Source organism: Rissa tridactyla, chromosome 5 (genome assembly GCF_028500815.1).
Source record: "Rissa tridactyla isolate bRisTri1 chromosome 5, bRisTri1.patW.cur.20221130, whole genome shotgun sequence".
Lineage (NCBI taxonomy): Eukaryota > Metazoa > Chordata > Aves > Charadriiformes > Laridae > Rissa > Rissa tridactyla.
In genome coordinates this window covers 880,346-897,451 of record NC_071470.1, presented here as the reverse complement: position 1 = coordinate 897,451, position 17,106 = coordinate 880,346, and the positions used below count along the sequence as shown (strand labels likewise).

At 43.8% G+C, this 17,106-nt stretch overlaps 1 protein-coding gene across 2 annotated transcripts in view; it reads right to left on the bottom strand.

The window, feature by feature from the left end:
- GALNTL6 (polypeptide N-acetylgalactosaminyltransferase like 6) overlaps positions 1–17,106 on the bottom strand; it is a 451,077-nt gene that overhangs the window by 231,143 nt on the left and 202,828 nt on the right. For both annotated transcript variants that reach the window (XM_054204217.1, XM_054204218.1), the window contains one exon: positions 10,433–10,599. In XM_054204217.1, coding sequence (XP_054060192.1) covers positions 10,433–10,599 — 167 coding nt within the window. The remainder of the gene's footprint in view (positions 1–10,432; positions 10,600–17,106) is intronic.

Genomic DNA, 17,106 nt, shown 5'->3' with positions numbered 1-17,106 from the left:
TAAACTGAAAGCAAGCTTCTAAATAGGAGACAACTCACGTCTGGCAAGAACCCTTCCCGTTGACAGCAGGGCAAGAGGCGGCTGGCGAGCTGACGAGAGGCCGCGCTACGGGAGAGCTCAGGCTCCCGACACCCGGTAACAGCCACCCAGAACCGAAACCGCCGCCGGTTCAGGGGGACCGTGCGCGAGAGGTCCGAGGCAACAGACGCGTGTGCCTCTGATAGTAAAGTTTGGGACCGGGCTGAAGCCCTGCACACGTAAGAGCAGCACCTGACGACAGGCTTCCACGCCAAACCCTTCAGTCGGGAGCCAGAGCACCCAGAGGTGTAAGAGTTAACAAACATCTCCACCGCACCCCCCACTGAGCTTGTGGAAGTAATGCTTTTGGAGTACTCCCTGAGAACGGCTAAGTGCTGACGAGATTCCCTAGATCACCTAATGCACAGCATCAACATTGACATTTAAAAAAAAAAAATTAAAAAAGAATTTTCTTGAAACTTGTAACACTGAAAGGGAAGAAGGAATGTAGAGAAGTGTGTAAGGACTACGTCTTTTCCAATTTTTCAGCGACTAATGTACATCTTCTCCATAGTTCATTAATTACGATAGCTGAAGAAGGTAACTATGGGCTAATTGTTCAACTCTCTTGTCAAGTTGTGTAATGTATCACTGCAATATAATAATGCTTTTTCGAGTGGAAAGTAAACAGCTGATGTTTGAGAGAAAAGCCAAGGTAGAAACCAATGTTTACTCAGGTTTAGAAATTTTCTTTCCTATTTATGAGATCAAATTTGAGTATTCCACATCAAGAATTCTAAGATAATTTAATTACAGCAATAATTCAATTTAACCTTAAAGAAATGTAAATCAAAGCTGAGATGCGTAGTAGAAAACACAAAAAAAAGAACACAAAACTAGAATGTAATTAATTTACTACATGAATAAATATGCTTATTCTATTTCAAGATTACTCAGAGTGCATATACTGATTTGTTTCAGAATCTACTTCAGATATTCTTGTGACCGACGCTCCGTACGAGTATGGCGTAAAGGCTTTCAGAAGTCGAGACGCAGAGGACACCATCCACCAAGCGCAGGGTGCCCACTCCACTGCCGCCACCTTGGCTGTCTCTCAGAACCTCCCGGCCCCGCACTGTCCCCAGCGGGACACGGGCCAGCAGCACGGTGGGGCGGGAGAGCCAGGGAGGGCCGTGGGCACGGAGTTGTGGAGATACAGCCGTCGTATTCCCACCTCCACAAGTGCTCAGAAGTGGAACTGCTTATCTATTTACCCAACTCGGGGAACTATGCACAAAGTAAAGATTTGTTTCCGTGTTGCACGGCTGGTTTCATTTTCACAGCCGAGGTGCACGAGTTACCCGCGGGCAGGCAGCCGTGGGACAGGGGGTACTCCGAACTCTCCCCACAGCAGCCACGTGCCCAACTGCAATTACTTGAAGTTCTTCCCGCCTCTCCCTTTCTCACAACGTGACAATACTCTTTCAGTCCAGCAAGCGAACGGCGTTGGGAGGAGGGCTGCAGACGCCTTCAAGATGGCCATTACTCAGAGCTGAACTCTCCTCAGCCTCCCCGACCCTCTCTTTTCCTTGGCAAAGACATTCTGCCCTGTCCGAATCCTTCGGGAACAGCATGCTATTGCAGGGTACAGCAAGGAGCTGAAGGCAAAAGCCTGTACTCTCTAATTCCAGACTGAAGGCCCCTGAAGTCATAATACTAAATAATCAAACTTGTGAACAGACAGTGAGGAACAGAAAACAGCGTCACTGATTCAAATCAGTTTATTCCAGCCCATGCTTGGATATCTTTCCAATTGTACTTGTTACACTGACAGTACTTTATTTTGACCAGAAGCAAGCCCAAGTTTAAAAAAAGTCAAATAACATCTGTATGAGGGGATTACAGAGGAAATTAATAAGGCATTTTATAGCTTAATACCCCAAATATAAAAATGTAAATCCTGTGTTTAGTCAGATCTCTAGTCAGTATGGACATCTTGAAATTTAATTTGTTTCATTTTCTATTTGGCCTTTTATTTTTCTCTTTTTTAAAAAAAAAAAATCTCCTTTTAAATACAGTGATGTATTGTTTAATCAACTTTGGATAACAAGACTTAACTTTTAACCCTAACATGAGGGTCAGTCTCATACTTTTTGTGGTGTAGTGCACACAAAGCACTAACACACTAACGTTAAGGTCAACATCACTTCGAAGTTCTGCTGCATTAAACTCTGCTCCCATAAAGGTTTTGCTTACCCTGCCAGCGATACGAACAGCGCAGCTGGAGCTGCTGGGAGCACTCTGGGTCCCAGGATTTTATGTTAAGCAGGGGGAAAATCCACCGCAAACTCTGTAGGGGGTAGAAAGCATCTGTCTTCACCTTTGGGTAGCTGCTGGCCTGCAGCAGTAGCTGCCCAGCCGGTGAGGCTGTGTGTGCCGGGGGTGATGACTCAGCTACAGACCTCGTAGGTGTGGGCGTTCACACCGCCCTTCTTCCACGTGGCGTCTGCGTGTTGGCTCTAGTCCTGCCGACACCACGGTTAATGACAGCACACTTCGCTTGACAAGGGTTTTGAGGTTGCCGTGTTGGCACTCTCACATTTACAGCTTTCAGGCACCTTGGGTGTCAGCATCTGTGTCATCTGAAAGTCATCCCAAACACCGATTCACTTACAAGTCCTCTTTTTAGGTACCGTGTCTACTGCGAGAAGACGCTGTAACTGGCAGGGTTACCGAGGAGCCTTAGTGCCAACAGCTCCTTAATCCCTCCCAGATTGAGAGGCACAAACCGGGCCGGGATAACCGATGGCGCCTCTTGTTCTCAGCCCCCTCCTCCTGCCCGTGATCTCCCCCAAGGGCAGGTACTTCAAGGAGACAAGGATGGTGGACACAGAGCGCTCTTCCATCCCATCCTTCACAGCAGGGCAGCTCACACCACAGACCAGACCTCTCCCTGACGGTCCCTTCCGGGATCCCCGGGCTCCGGCTACTTTAAAAGACGGCAAGAACCTGCCAAGCACTTTCTGGGATTGCAAACCTACCGCAGCGAACCCCTCCCTACCGATATCACAACGCTTTCCACCAGGAACTGCTCTGGCAGAGCTGTATTTTGGGTAAACCTAGAAAGGAGCAGGGGAGGAATAATAAAATTCTATTTGCAAAAGCATACGCTTGTTTAATTGCCATTTTCATTGCAGTTTCAGACGCTGCCAGTTTGTTCTTAGTAAAAAAAAAAAAAAAAAACCACCACCAAAAAAACCCAAGCATAACAAAACCAAAACCGACCATTTCAAATATTTCAGCACTAAGTCAAGTACCAAGCCTTATCCAAGGACTTCTATTAACACTCATTTGCCGACCTGACATTTCTTTTTATTACCAATACCCAGGAGTTTGCTTCAGAAAGTTCTAACACCCCCCTTGGATTTTGGCGCTGGTATAACACTGGCTGGCTCTGAACGCTCTCGCCAACGTGGTACACGAAATATAGTGATGAAAGAGATAATGCAGCTCCTCATGCCTTCTACTGGAGTCAGCGTGCTCCAAGTTCAGTCTTCGTGGCTTAGTTTCATTTTCATTCTCAGCTGTTTCGACACGGAGCGGATCTCTGTGCTCTGCTCCGGATGACTCGTGCTCTCCAGGGGAGCGCTGGATATTGAAGTCAGCCTGACTTCAGCGCGCTGGTGTCAATATTGACGGACACATACTACAGCACTAACAAACTGTTTTCATCTGTAAAGCTAAAACAGAATTAGCCTTATTTTTTCAACTGAATTATTTCAGTTGAGTACTCAGTCAAGGCAAGAGATTTCTGTGCACCCTTATCCCGTTCCTTTTTAACTCTCAACACTTGACACCGTCTATCCTACTGTACAGCAGGGCATTTCCGAAGGTTTTCCTACTGGATAAGCTTCCAGCCACGGGAGATCTTATGCAGGCAGCAGAGTCACATCCGCACAGCTCTCCCGTGGCAGATATTTATGCTGTATAAACGTCATCCCAGAGCGAGCGCCAAGCCAGTGGCAGTTCCAGCAGCCGTCCGGTCTCATGAGCACGGCATTCGCCCCAGCTCATTAACCTCACACGGCAGCAGTTGGGCTCTTGGAACGCCCCGTGTTTAGAGATGCTCCTGCTTCTGCCTTTTTCCTCCCACGGTTTTTGTTTCCTTTCTGTCGCAGAAGGATATTCTAATCACACAAGCAATTCCCAATATCCCACACCATCACAGCATGGAAACAACAGCAGAAGGACCAAAGCAAAACCCCTCACCATCAAATACAAATCCAGTGATTTGTCACAAAACATTGCCATAAAATTACTTGCATAGAATTATGTTTCTGTATTTATAAAAGTTTGTTCCTCAGCTTTCTGAGAAGCCGTACGCAGTCAGGCCGCTGTTAACTTGCCATCAAGAGCAGCCACGGTCCTCAGCCCTCCATCCGCCACCGCTGCCTCTCCACACATGCCCGAGATGGCAGCCAGGGCTCCTCTCCCGCTTCCGACACGTCTTGTCCAGGTTCCCACTTTTCCTACCAAACGCCTTTTAGTTCTACGCGTTCGACTCAAAGGAAAGGCATGTCACAGAATGATTTCCTGGCCGTAGCCACTTGGGCCACAGCGAGCACCAGGAGGCAACCCCAGCACCTTCCCATTCCCAGTTGATAATCCCCATTCCTTGTGCTCCATGGCTCCGGAAGAGCCCCTGGGAGCTGTGCCCACGCGCCCCTTCGGAGGCGTTCAGCGTGGTCCTGGTTGGACACGCTCCGGTTGGTGCCCCCATCTCCATGGGCACACGCTTTGTGGAAGAGAAGGGTGGTCAGTTTTCAGGGATGGGCAGACATCTCAGTACAAAAGTACAGTCTCTGGTATAAAAATGCGGAGAAATAATATTTAAGAAAAACAAATCACTCGTGTAACTTTAAAGAGCTCATCTTAAAAGAAAAGTCATGGAGCAATTAAACACCATCTTGAAAAACAGGCTCCTAAACTTAAGGAGAGGGACAGCTTTAGAAGCATTTTCTTTGGCAGAGGTTGACTTTCACAGTATTACAACATCCTCTTCCAATTTTCTTTAAGTGTTGTATGTTTTGACAATGGCAATTTTTGGAGAAATGAGCTTTCACCATATCAGAGAGTTGCTGTCTGTAGCTGAGGTCTCCCATGACAAGACAGTCACTCATACAATATAGCCTTCACTTTCATTTCATCAGAAAAGTTATATCCCGCCATGATCTGAAGCCAAGCATTCATAAATTGAAATCACAAGTGGCACGTTACATAAACTAGCTGTCTGCAAGCAAAATACAGGGAATTTCATCTTCATGCAACAAATAGCATGTATTTCTTGAGTGGGAAGCGCTGCAATCTGCTGCTCCGAGAGCTCTTTGCTTTTGGCACAAACTCCCTTACCCTGCCGGTATTATATAATAACACTAATATAATTTACAGAACTACAGTTTTTTTAAAAAAAAAATAAAATCAACAACTTCTATAAGGCCAAAATGGCAGGCTGTCAGGGTAACCGGGCCGTAGATCAGATCTTCCTCCGCGTTCGCACAGAACGGAGCACGCCCCTGACCAACCCAGTCCAGCCCCGCGCGCTCCGCGCTGCTCGCGGGTGACCGGTCTGGGCTGTGCGGAGCCTGGCACGGCACACCGCCACCCGAGCTGGGACCGCGACACTCCAACGAGCAGCAGCGCAGGGAAGAGCCAAGCGAGGGGACGGAGACGGGAGAAGATAAGAGAAGCCAAAAGGAGAAGGGGCTGGCTCATCAACATGAAGGAAAAGTGCCCAGTTTGGCATTTTCCACCAAAACGCCAGCTCACTGCCAGTGACAGAAACTAGCTCTGTCCGGCAAGAAGCAGCTGGCTGATGAGATTTCCAATTATTTTTTTTTTCCCCTTGGCAAGTCTGATGGATTTTTTTGCAAACTAAAAACCTGCCAGATAATTGTTGCTGCTCATAAACTCATTGTTGGTCGTGCATTGTTTATTTTTTCCTCACAATCGGTGCTGTAGCAGTTAGAGCATCGTGGGGTGAAGCGGAAACGCTCGGCGGGTCAGTTTGACACGCGCGGGCACACGCTGTGTCAGTACCAGTTCACAGGCCCGACCATGCTAATAAAGTCATTAAAACACAAAAGGAATAAAGGTTTGTGTACAAACCGATCATGTGTTGGCAACCTACATGCATTGTTTAACTAATTAATTATGCAAGTCTATGTTCCCCCAAAGTTTTAAAACATTAATTAGAATCTTAAGTAGACTTTTGTAAATGCAAGCTGTTCCACAGCCAAACCAGTGCAGACCTCCTGCCTTTTGCCTTTCTCTCCTTCCCCCCAAAGCCGTTGCCCACATTCTGCTTCTTGCCGTGTTTGCAGCGATCTGTCTGCCAACAGCCTGGAACTTCAGAGCAAACACAAACACCCCAGCCCCCAAAACACCAAAAATAAACCCACCCACCCACCCCCATTTTCAAAACGCCCTCGGAAAAGAAAGCCACTTTGCCCAGGGTTGGTTTCCCTGGGCAGCGGGCTCAGGGTGCCAGAGGGACATAGGAGCCACTGCAGAGCCACTGGACACAGTGCCGGTCCCTCCACCTGGAAGTGGTCCTTCACCACCCCAGGGGCCACCTCCTGACCTGACGGGTCTTTGCTCTCCAGCGGCTCTGCGGTACGGGGCTCGCATCAGCCACACGCTGGAATAATTCACAACCCCAAACCCACCACAAAGTCAGGACTCCTCCACGTACCTTGGTACGCAAAGGGACGTACACCATTAAGCTTTTGTTGAAAAGCTACCTTACTTGGAGCTAGAACCGAGTTCTAAGAATTCCATGGAAGCTTCCAGTGAAGAACTGGCCACGCACAGCATAGCCACTTCCCCCATCAACAGCTTCCCAAGGGAAACCAAGGGGAAGGCTAACGCTGGTGCCTCTTGCGCAGGCCTTGTTCAGTCACAGCGTCTCTCTGCAGAACTCTTTCTTTCCCCTGAACTCCAGATGCAGCTCCTGTTCTTCTTACCACTGCACCACCATTTGGCCATCTGTGCATACCCAGATGTAAACCATATAAATACACATTGCTTTTGTTGAAACAAAGAGTTGGAAAGAATTCTGCCAATTCGATTCATCGTCTCTCTCACAGTCCTTCATCATTTTTAATTATACGAACTCCCTAAAAACGAAGTGAACAAAGACATTTTGCAACTTTGGGTACACATATTTAAATCTACATTTCCTTCTGATTGTCACAGATCATTTTTTCTCTTCATGTAGGTTTTTTGTATTTTATTTTTATATTAAATTTGTCCATGACCAAATATTGCACTTCCAAATTTCGTAACATTTGCTTACTACCTCTTCTTAATACCAAGCCTCTAGTCTGCATTACATTGATATTTAAAAGGGTGCAGCTGTCCTTTCACTTTTATAACATCTAAATGTCATAATTTATTGTGAATATTATGCATGAACTATCTGAAGTTTTGGGGTTTGATCTCAAAAGCTGGAGGAGTGCAGATGAGTAAAAGGAAGGCACGCAAGCAGTTTTGCAGACAAAGCATCAAACTGCTGGGTACCCGGCTCTGCGCTAAAACATTCTCATCATCTGTTATCAAAAGCTCTTTATGTGCATTTCAGTATTTATATTCGCGTTAGCTAAGAAAACAAAAAGCTCCAGCATTTTCATCCATCTTTTACACCTCTTTCAAGTTTCTAGTTTTTCTCATCTCCTCTATTTCTAACAGGGACTGGCTTTTCCTAACAACTTCTGAGACTCTTGTAAAGAGGCAAACTTTGATGAGTAGAACACCCTAGAGAAAAACATTCGCCATTTAATCAGTACTTTTAAAATAACAGTGCTACTGAAATACCCCATCGTCCCTTTCAGCTACCTACAAATGGTGTTTAGGTACCTGGCAGAAAACTCTCTCTTTACAGTACAAAGTTGTGGAACAAGTATAGCGCACATAATATTACTTAAATAGCATATAACTGATTTCACAAGAAATAGCCATTTGTCAGCTTTTTGACCTAGGAAGCTTCACGAAGAAGTTACAGGCCGAGAAAAGGGACACAGATTTACCACTAATCCCGACACTGCAGTCAGCTGTGCCGGCCACCGTTCGATCAGCCTGACAACAACTCAACACGCTTAGCGTTACTTTTTCACCTAATCTGTCTTCAGTGTCTTTCACGTCGCTTTATTCCTCTCATCAGTTTAGGAAAAATCAACTAAGGAGTGAAGGACTAATAACAATAAACAAGGCATCTATCCATTCATTTTCAAAAGATTATTTTAAGAACTGGGAGGGGAGGGGGATGGATATCAGTCAGCAGTTTTTCAACAGAAAATAACCCAGTGTATTACGCGTCACCATTTCGTGAAAGAGAAAAAAGGGGACAAGAAAACATGATGCAGCCCCAGTTCAGTACAGTTTGGAGGATCACAAATACGAGAATTAAACCTGCTTCACACGTGCCAAAGTAATTCACCCGAGTTGAAATTCACCATTACTGAATTCAGAGCAGAGACGCCTCTTCTCAAAACACGCAGCACCAGGTATTGCTACCCAACACGCGCCAGTTCAGAACCGGCAGCCATTCAAAACCACATCGTTAATCTTCATTTTCACAACAACAAAAGCCAGGTAAGTAGATCTTCCTAATGGAACAAAAGTTCCAGGCCCAGCTCCATACAAGTCTTCTTAATAGGTTTCTCTCAGATGTTCAAACCAGTCACTTACATTAAGCATTTCCATGCTACGTGAACAACTTCTTCCAGCTGAAAACTGTTCCACTGAAGAGTTAGATGTGTTTATACAACTGGAAATTAAGAAGATTTGGGAGATTTCTGTAGTGTATAGAAATCAATGCTACAGTTAATACATAAACCCAAATACTTTCGGCCAGCAGCAGAACCTAAGTTAGGGCAGGCAAAAGAGAGCAACAGAAGTTACAATATTCCTTGTTTACTGGCATTAATTCTTTCTCTAATAACTGAGAAGTAGATAAATGTGTTAATGTTTTAAAAAGCCTAAGAATATATCAGCAATAGTCAGTACGATCTTCACTACAAGAAGTGCTACAGCATCCCTGTATTGATCAGGCACAGCCTCAGTAGCTGCTCTCAGTATAAGAAGCATTTTCACTTGTCAGACACCTCATAAAACCGACTTGGAGACTTCCCCGTAACTTGTTTAGTCCTAGGAAATTGTTAGCCTGCAGGAAAATTGCTGTGCTCCTTTACACTGCTTGTTTTGAAACCTTCCATCCAGGATCTAGATTTTATAAACACAGAATAGCCAGAACTGTACTCGCTTTACAATTTCACTTAAATTGCATTACAAATGGAGAGGTAGTTCATCAAAGGACATATTGCAGCTAAAGCAGCAGATATGAGAGGGTAAGACGGATGTGTGCAGCATTAATCTCTCTAACCCCTGAAACGTCAAGTTAAAAACCTTCCAAAAGTGATTCCACTGCAGCTCTACTAACATTCCTCTCCTTCACCCAGGCGCTTCTCACGAGAGCGGGTCAGAAATGGGCTCCTGTGAGTCCCCAGCCGAGACAAAGGTTTTACCCGAAACAGCAGCAAAGAGCACAATCCTCGCTCCCTGCCCATCAGCCTGCTCAGAACCAGGCTCACGCACGCACCAGGAACTCATGTTTCACCAAAAACAACCAAAAAACCCCCCAAATGCCAAAAGCCTCAGAGCTCTTCATTCTTGAAGCCCTAGAGGACAGACAGAAATTTGAAAGAAAAAAAACCTATTTCCCAGTTCCGTATCATTGTTAGGGATGAATTTTTCCTAAGAAATCATTAAATTTCATTTTAAGGAACTTCAGAGCATTCACTTCTCACGTTGCATTCAAGAAGTAATGATGGCAGAGATCATTAAGCGATTGCAGTTTGCTCAGTCCCACTATACATACATGACATAAACCTTGATGAACTATTCTAAAGCAGTTTTTCGCCATCCCTTCAAGAGAGTCTCATTTCTCTGTACCGCTGCTTTGTACCACTATACGAAGTCGTCTAACTCGAATAAAATTCCACGGTTAAAATCTAATGAGTTGCATCCAGAATGGTCAAAGTTCACAGGATTTCTGAGTAAAAGCGAAGCCAAAGGAAAAGATGCTGAAACACTAAAACTGCAGAATTTCAGGAATGATATATTCAAAATACCATATTAATAGAGGCCAATGAACAGTTCCCGGTCTCCTCCCTTTGACAGGAGTTTCAGTATTCACGCAAAGTAAACCAAAAGCCACTTGCAGAGGTTTATCCCAGCTAAGAGTCACAGAGCACTTGTGGGCCAGCAGGTTCCCCCCTCGCGTTCCGCTGCCCCTGGCTCCGTAGGGACCACACCGCGACACACGTCTCTAGCGCAAGCGAACCCGGCCGGGCCTCACCTCTGTCGCTGAAGTCATCCACGAGAATGATCTCCGCGATCAGGCTGTCTGGCGTGCGGTTGATAATACTGTGTATTGTCCGCAAGAGTGAAGTCCAGCCTTCGTTATGGAACGGGATAATTATGCTAGTGTTTGGCAGCTTTTCCAAGTACACCTTGTGCTTACAGCTGGGGAGAGAAGAAAATAACCGTATAAGCGAACTGAAACGTCTGGGTTGGCAAGTGCTGCCGTCCATTTGGGCCATTCAACCATCAGGGTTTCTGGCGTGAAATACAACAGTGTAATCAACCAGTACTTTCATGTGAACCTAGTTCATTTAAAATATTTATATCGCTTACAACGTACAATAAATCTGAACAATGACAAAACTTAAGTATGCTGACTGGAATTAGGCTCTCGTCCTTCACTGGAAGCTTTTTCCTGCAAAATGACAGCGGACAGGTCTTCAACATTATTTCCAGAAGACAAATCCTCTTATCAGAAAGAATTCTGAAACATAATATGAAGCAAAAGAAAGTCTGAAGTGATCCTTTTTTGTGCATAGCAGACAAACTTCGTAAAAGCAGACGAAGTCCAGAAAACAATTCCCCACTCTCCTGGCTGACGCGTGCTCACCGTACGCAAGCCACGGACATCCCCAAGTACAACTCCAACTTCACATCCAGGCAGCCAAAATAATTGCTGCTATTAGAGATAAACCACCACACAACTCTGAAGATGCAGAGTGATACAAGCAAGAAAATATAAACTACCTTTCATTTTTGAAAGGAAAGCCCTGCACCGTGAGCAGCACCCATGCAGTGTCAGTGCTCGACCTTCCCGTTTCACTCTTGACTTCACGCGTTTGAGCAAAACCCCATTCTTTAAAAAGAAATAACGGCCTTGCAATTCAGTTTCCCCTAATAGCCGAGAACATTTCATGAATAATGTTTATGTTACTGGAACCGACAGGATCTCATCTTCCACGTTTTACTGAAAAGGTGGGGAAGGGGCACACTCCCGCTGTTGGCGTGTCACTCTGCTGCGGGGACAAAGGAGCCGCGTGACTCCGCACTGCCCAGGAGAGTCCCACGCTGGTAACGGCATCCCCGCAAGCAGAATCACAACAGCTCTGCGATAAACAAACAAAAGCAACAACAACAACAAGAAAAGGAAAAAAGCTTCGACCTGCCACTCCCGGGCATTAAAACCGCAGAGACATCTTTGCTGTCTTCCAGAAGGAGTAACTGTGCGTATCAGATACTGCTGTAGGTTATAACGTTGATTTACATACATTTGCAGCTTAGTTTGCATTTCCACTTTATAAGCCTCACTTAGAAATCAATATTTACCCGTTTCTTGTACAGCGACCACATTGAAGAAATCTTCCACAGAAATACTGAAAACCCATAGCTCATACAGTTGTATTTGCAAAATACAAACTGTTATGTACTTGTGAACAAACAATCAAGTTTTTGGATGCTTTCCTAAAAAATAAGATTTAAATTTGTAATTAAGACATTTTTTTCCCAAAACACGGCAACAATGAATTTGATGACAAGCGATTTGCAAAAATAATACTTTTGGAAACTTTTTAACAAGCAGCTCGCTGGTAGAACACGTGGGCACTCTGGAAAAAGGAGAGCTGCTTTGCAAGGATGGGAAGTTCGGGGAAAACACTGCTCACTACCCAGTGACAGAAAAGGCTAAGTATATATTCTAACGTTTTGGAAAGAAGAAGAAAAAAAAAATATCCACTGCAGCAACAGCATTAAGTAAAAATTTTTTCTTCTCTGTAGGAAGAAGTACAACAAAGGAGGCCCAGTACTAGTCCGTAGCTGCTTCAGCTGGCACATGAAGAAAGCCAGCTCCCAAACCCACCACCCACTGCTGCCAGGTGTGCGCCAACAGTGATGCTTCCTGGACTAGAACAAACGCAACTATTATACAGCCAGGTAATTCTTACGCTATTCCTGAAAGCACGATTCTTCTTTAGCATTTTTAAGGCCCAGTATGATTTTAAAACAAAAACACCAGGCAAAACCAAGCCAGAGAACCCCCCGTGTCAGACTACAGTTTCTGAAGGATAAGGGGCAAAAAGATAACACCCAAAAGACCCAAATACATTAGAACGTTGTTTGTTTTTAAATGTCACCCCTCCTGTATAAGAGTATGCCTTTTGTAAGGGGTTCTACTGAAATTTGTGTATTTGCATGGTCAATAATTTAACCTTAAGTGTATACAGAGGGGGAAGGTCATTTCATATCCATTTCAATATTTCATATTTCATATTCTCATCAATTATTTCAGCTTAATTGCATATTCTAAGCGATGAGAAACAGAAACAACATCAATGGACTTAGTTTTAAACTATTTCATTCTTCCTACAGAACGGATGGCTCTGCCGGCCCTAGAAGAGAGCCATGCCTAGCAGACAGAAGAGGAAGCCAGCTTACGTTTTGACCTTTGGTCCTCGGTTGTGTTTACTGTTACTTTGAGTCATTGCAAAGGTACCCGGCCACACGTGAACTGATTTCTAGAGAGCACCAGGAACCACCGAAAGGCCCTTTTCCTACTTTTCTCAAAAAAGCTGGTCATATTCTCAAATTCATAGAAATGGAACCTTAAACGTCATCCCCCTCTATAGTTAAGACCGTCCATTAGGTTTCATAGCAGCGGCTGACTTGCCTTTCTTCATCACATTCAATTCTGCTCGTTTTCAGCCCCTTGCTCTCCGACACGAGACTCTAACTGTAACAGAGCGTCACGATGTTTTACGAGGCGTAACACAGAAACCATTCCATCTGAAGCTGTATTCAGCAGTACCCACGGCAGAGCGCAGTGGCTCGGTGCTGTGACAGGCTGCGGGGCAGGCCTGATGGATAGCTGTAACACTCGGAAAGGCCCAGAACTGCAGTGAAGATGCAGTCAGACATCACCGCTGAGACACTGGATCTACCAAGAGAAGAGCCATATACGCGTGCAGCGCTTGTCCAGACTCCATCAGCGCGGTTCTCTGTATCCTGCATCTCAGAAGTGACGCCACATGCCCTGGCTGCCTGCGAGATGCTACTTGGAAGCACAGACACCGCTTCTTTAAGCCATTGCGTATCTCCGAAATAGCCACCAGGTCTTTCTGCCTTCAACAAAGACCTAGTTACCACATCGCCAGGTCAGACTGAAGTCCATAGTCATAAACTATTATTACATTTAAATTTATTAATGGTGCCTACAACACAGGATAAACCAGGTAGATGTATGACTCCTGTACTAGGCAGAAAAGATAACAGTTTTTATATGCAACAGTAACTGATATAAATCCATAAAGCTTGACATACATAGATCTATGTTCCCTAATATTTCAATTCATCTGTATTTTACTGATGAGAGTGATGTTTAAAGCCAGGAAGCATCAGCGAAGTTATCAGATAAGGTACTGGAAAGATACTTTTACCATTAACTCAACAATTTTGCATCAGCATCAAAGATTTCTAGAAGTGTTCTTTCAACACTAGTTCATTATCAAAAATTCCGCTGAGTGCATCTGGAGAGGTGCTGACATAAAGCTTGATCATAGCTTCAAACCAGCCTTGCTTTATTATTTATGCTGGTTCCAAGGCCCTAACATACCTCTTAATAAATAACTATTTCATTTTTCAGCCACCATGAAGTCATACTTCCAAGCCTACATGCTTTTTTGCTCTCAGCAAAACAATCCTAACATGATAACAGTGTTAAGCATTCCTAAGCAAAATACAGACCCTGATTTCAATAGGTCTGTGCCCTAAAATTGATCTGGTTAATAGCTTAACTACGCTGGGGAATGAGTGTGTCAAAAGTGAGATTCTGGATTCTCTACAGAAATGAGAAATTATAATCCAAGAGGCTTTCATATTTCCTGAAGAATGCAATCTTAACAAAATTTATTCAAATAAAAAATAAAGCAAGCTTTACCGTGGAAAGGAGAAGTGCTGGAGAAAGAGACCTGGAAATAAATGGAACAATGAATATTCAGAAAAGGCTAGCAGCTTTACGACAGACGGGCAGTCCGAACAGTTTCGGTGCGGTAGGGGTTTGCTCCAAGATCTACCTCAATACAGAGGAAACTGTAACACAGTGGATGCCAATTAACATTACTTTACGCTATCCTTTTCATTATCAAGTCATAGTGCAACCGATAAAGGCAAATTAATTACTGTAGAGCTTTAGTATCACATCATATTCTGATTAAGGAATTAAAAAAGAAAAACAACGAAAAGCCAGTAGGGAATTGCAAAAAGCATGCAACTACTAGGTCTTTCAAAATAATTTTTAATACTAGGGTTATTATTTGCTGTTTTTAGTTTGTTTCCATCAGGACTGGTTTTTGCCCTAGTGGTATTTTCATCTGGATTAACTTTTAAAATAACTCATGAGAGTTTTGCAGTAACAAGGTTAATTTGAGTGGCAAATGAAGATGGAGACTGCTCATTTGACTCGGATAACTGGGCTCCGTGTACGGTGTCCAATGGCTCCTTTGAACGAGGCGTACGTTAGTGTAAGCGCACACACCTCAGATGAAAAACCCGCCAGGAAGTTTGATAGTTTTCCGTATGGGATTGAGGGCAGAGAACTAAACCACTCTACCCGGAATGACTGCACCAAACTGATTTTTCGCTTCAGCTTTGATCACAGTAATTCCCATGAAAGCCTTCTCAGGAACCAGCCCTGGCTGCGCACGCGTACTCACCACCGTGCCCATACTGATAAGGGGATAAATATTTAAGGATGCTAAAAGCACATTATTTGACAGATATTCCACTGTTTTCATTACGTTTTTTCCTCACTTTCATCCTTACCTCCGTACTTGTGTTTCCTCAGGTAACCAAATAGCCCAGTGGAATTCTTAATGTTTGAGGTAGCGTTCAGTCAGTCATTCCTTTTGCTCAGAAACTCTCAAGCTGTACTTGAGGTACAGGTGCCTGTAAGTTCAATTGCTGGAGGTAAGGAGCCTGTTGTGTTCTTTAGGTGGACTTTTTCTTAAATGTAAAGAAAGTGCTCAGTTCAAATTTTTGTATTTTTAAACCATGTACTTGCTCTACACCCTTAAAAATGCAGAACTTTTCAGACAGGGTTCAGTCAAATAATAACTAGTCTTTGGCTGTAGTTTTCAAAATGAAAAGGGGCTGCCATCAAAAGAGATTATTTTAAGACCTTGGAAAGCAAGGGCATTTATTTCAGATGCGCAGTGTTTAGATTCCTGAATCAACAAGTTGGGAGGGGGTGAAGAAACAACCATACGTATCTAGGACTCACGGCAGGACTACAGTTCAAGGGGGAGAGGAATCTGACAATTGAACCTAAAAAATAATAATAAAAAAAATATAATCACTCCTACTGAGCATAAGTATTTCCTGCTTAACCTTAATAGAATTAACCTTGTTGGCCTCTTCTCCCAAGTAAATAATGACAGGACCAGAGGAAATGGTCTGAAGCTGCGGCAGGGGAGGTTTAGGTTAGACATTAGGAGGAATTACTTTACTGAAAGAGTGGTCAGGCACTGGAACAGCCTGCCCAGGGAGGGGGTTGAGTCACCATCCCTAGAGGTGTTTAAGGAACGTCTGGATGTGGCACTTCAGGGCATGCTCTAGTGGCAGAGACTGTAGGTTGTTTGGTTGGACTCGATGATCTTAAGGGTCCTTTCCAGCCACGAAGATTCTGTGATTCTGTGATTAATACTACAGTTGACCTTAATAAAGTACTACAGACGCTTTCCTAAAGATGTGCCTTTTCTTGCATTTAAACATCACATATTGAAGTGCAGCACACTTATTTGTGGAACAATGCTGAATAACAGGCTCAGTAGCTAAGGTTACAAGAATGGCAAATTCTTAGCATAAATGTTAATAGATTTCTGCAAGTTACTATTTAATAAACTCTTTAAATCTCAGAATAATTTCCGAGTTAAGTCTGCAAGTGATACACAAACATCTTGGTAGAAATCCCTCGGGAGATAGCCACGACAGTGTCACCCTGTGGGTAAGTGTTCTCGCACCGAGGTTACCCCATTAGTGCTCGGAACAAAGCCAGTGGAGAAGAGGAGAACGTGTGAGGGGCGCTACACGTTTCCCTCGTACAAACCCTCAGAATTCGGAAACACCTTTGCAATTTGGACTTCGCCAGAAACATATCTTATGGACACAAACACTTGTGTATGTACGTACAAAAAAACCTGGCAGCAAACAATGAATTTGCTGATGAATCAGATACGATGACATTTTCAAGATTATCATCATGATTCAAGTTACAAACCTTGAATTACACTTTCAAAAACTGCTATCCTTGATCAATCTCTTCCTTCTTTCCAAGATATTTCAGAACTTAATATTTGATATTTCTTATCAAAGACTACCACTAGATCAACAAATTTGTCCTTTAGATACTTTAAGATGAGAATTTTAAGTGACCTCCCTACCAGGGAATGAGCTGATTCAAAATTACAATTTTTTTTTTGTATTATTTTTTTTTCCCCCAAGTTATTTTCAAATCAGTGAGTACCTCTTCACTATCTCTGGCCAAAGAATCTCCTTCCTCTCTCCCTTCCATCAACAGATCCATTACTAAGCACTAATTATGTTTATGATTCAAGTTTTTGTTCATTACTGTTTTGACAAAGGGAACTCGGGAAGCTGCACAAACCGTTTATCACACATGTC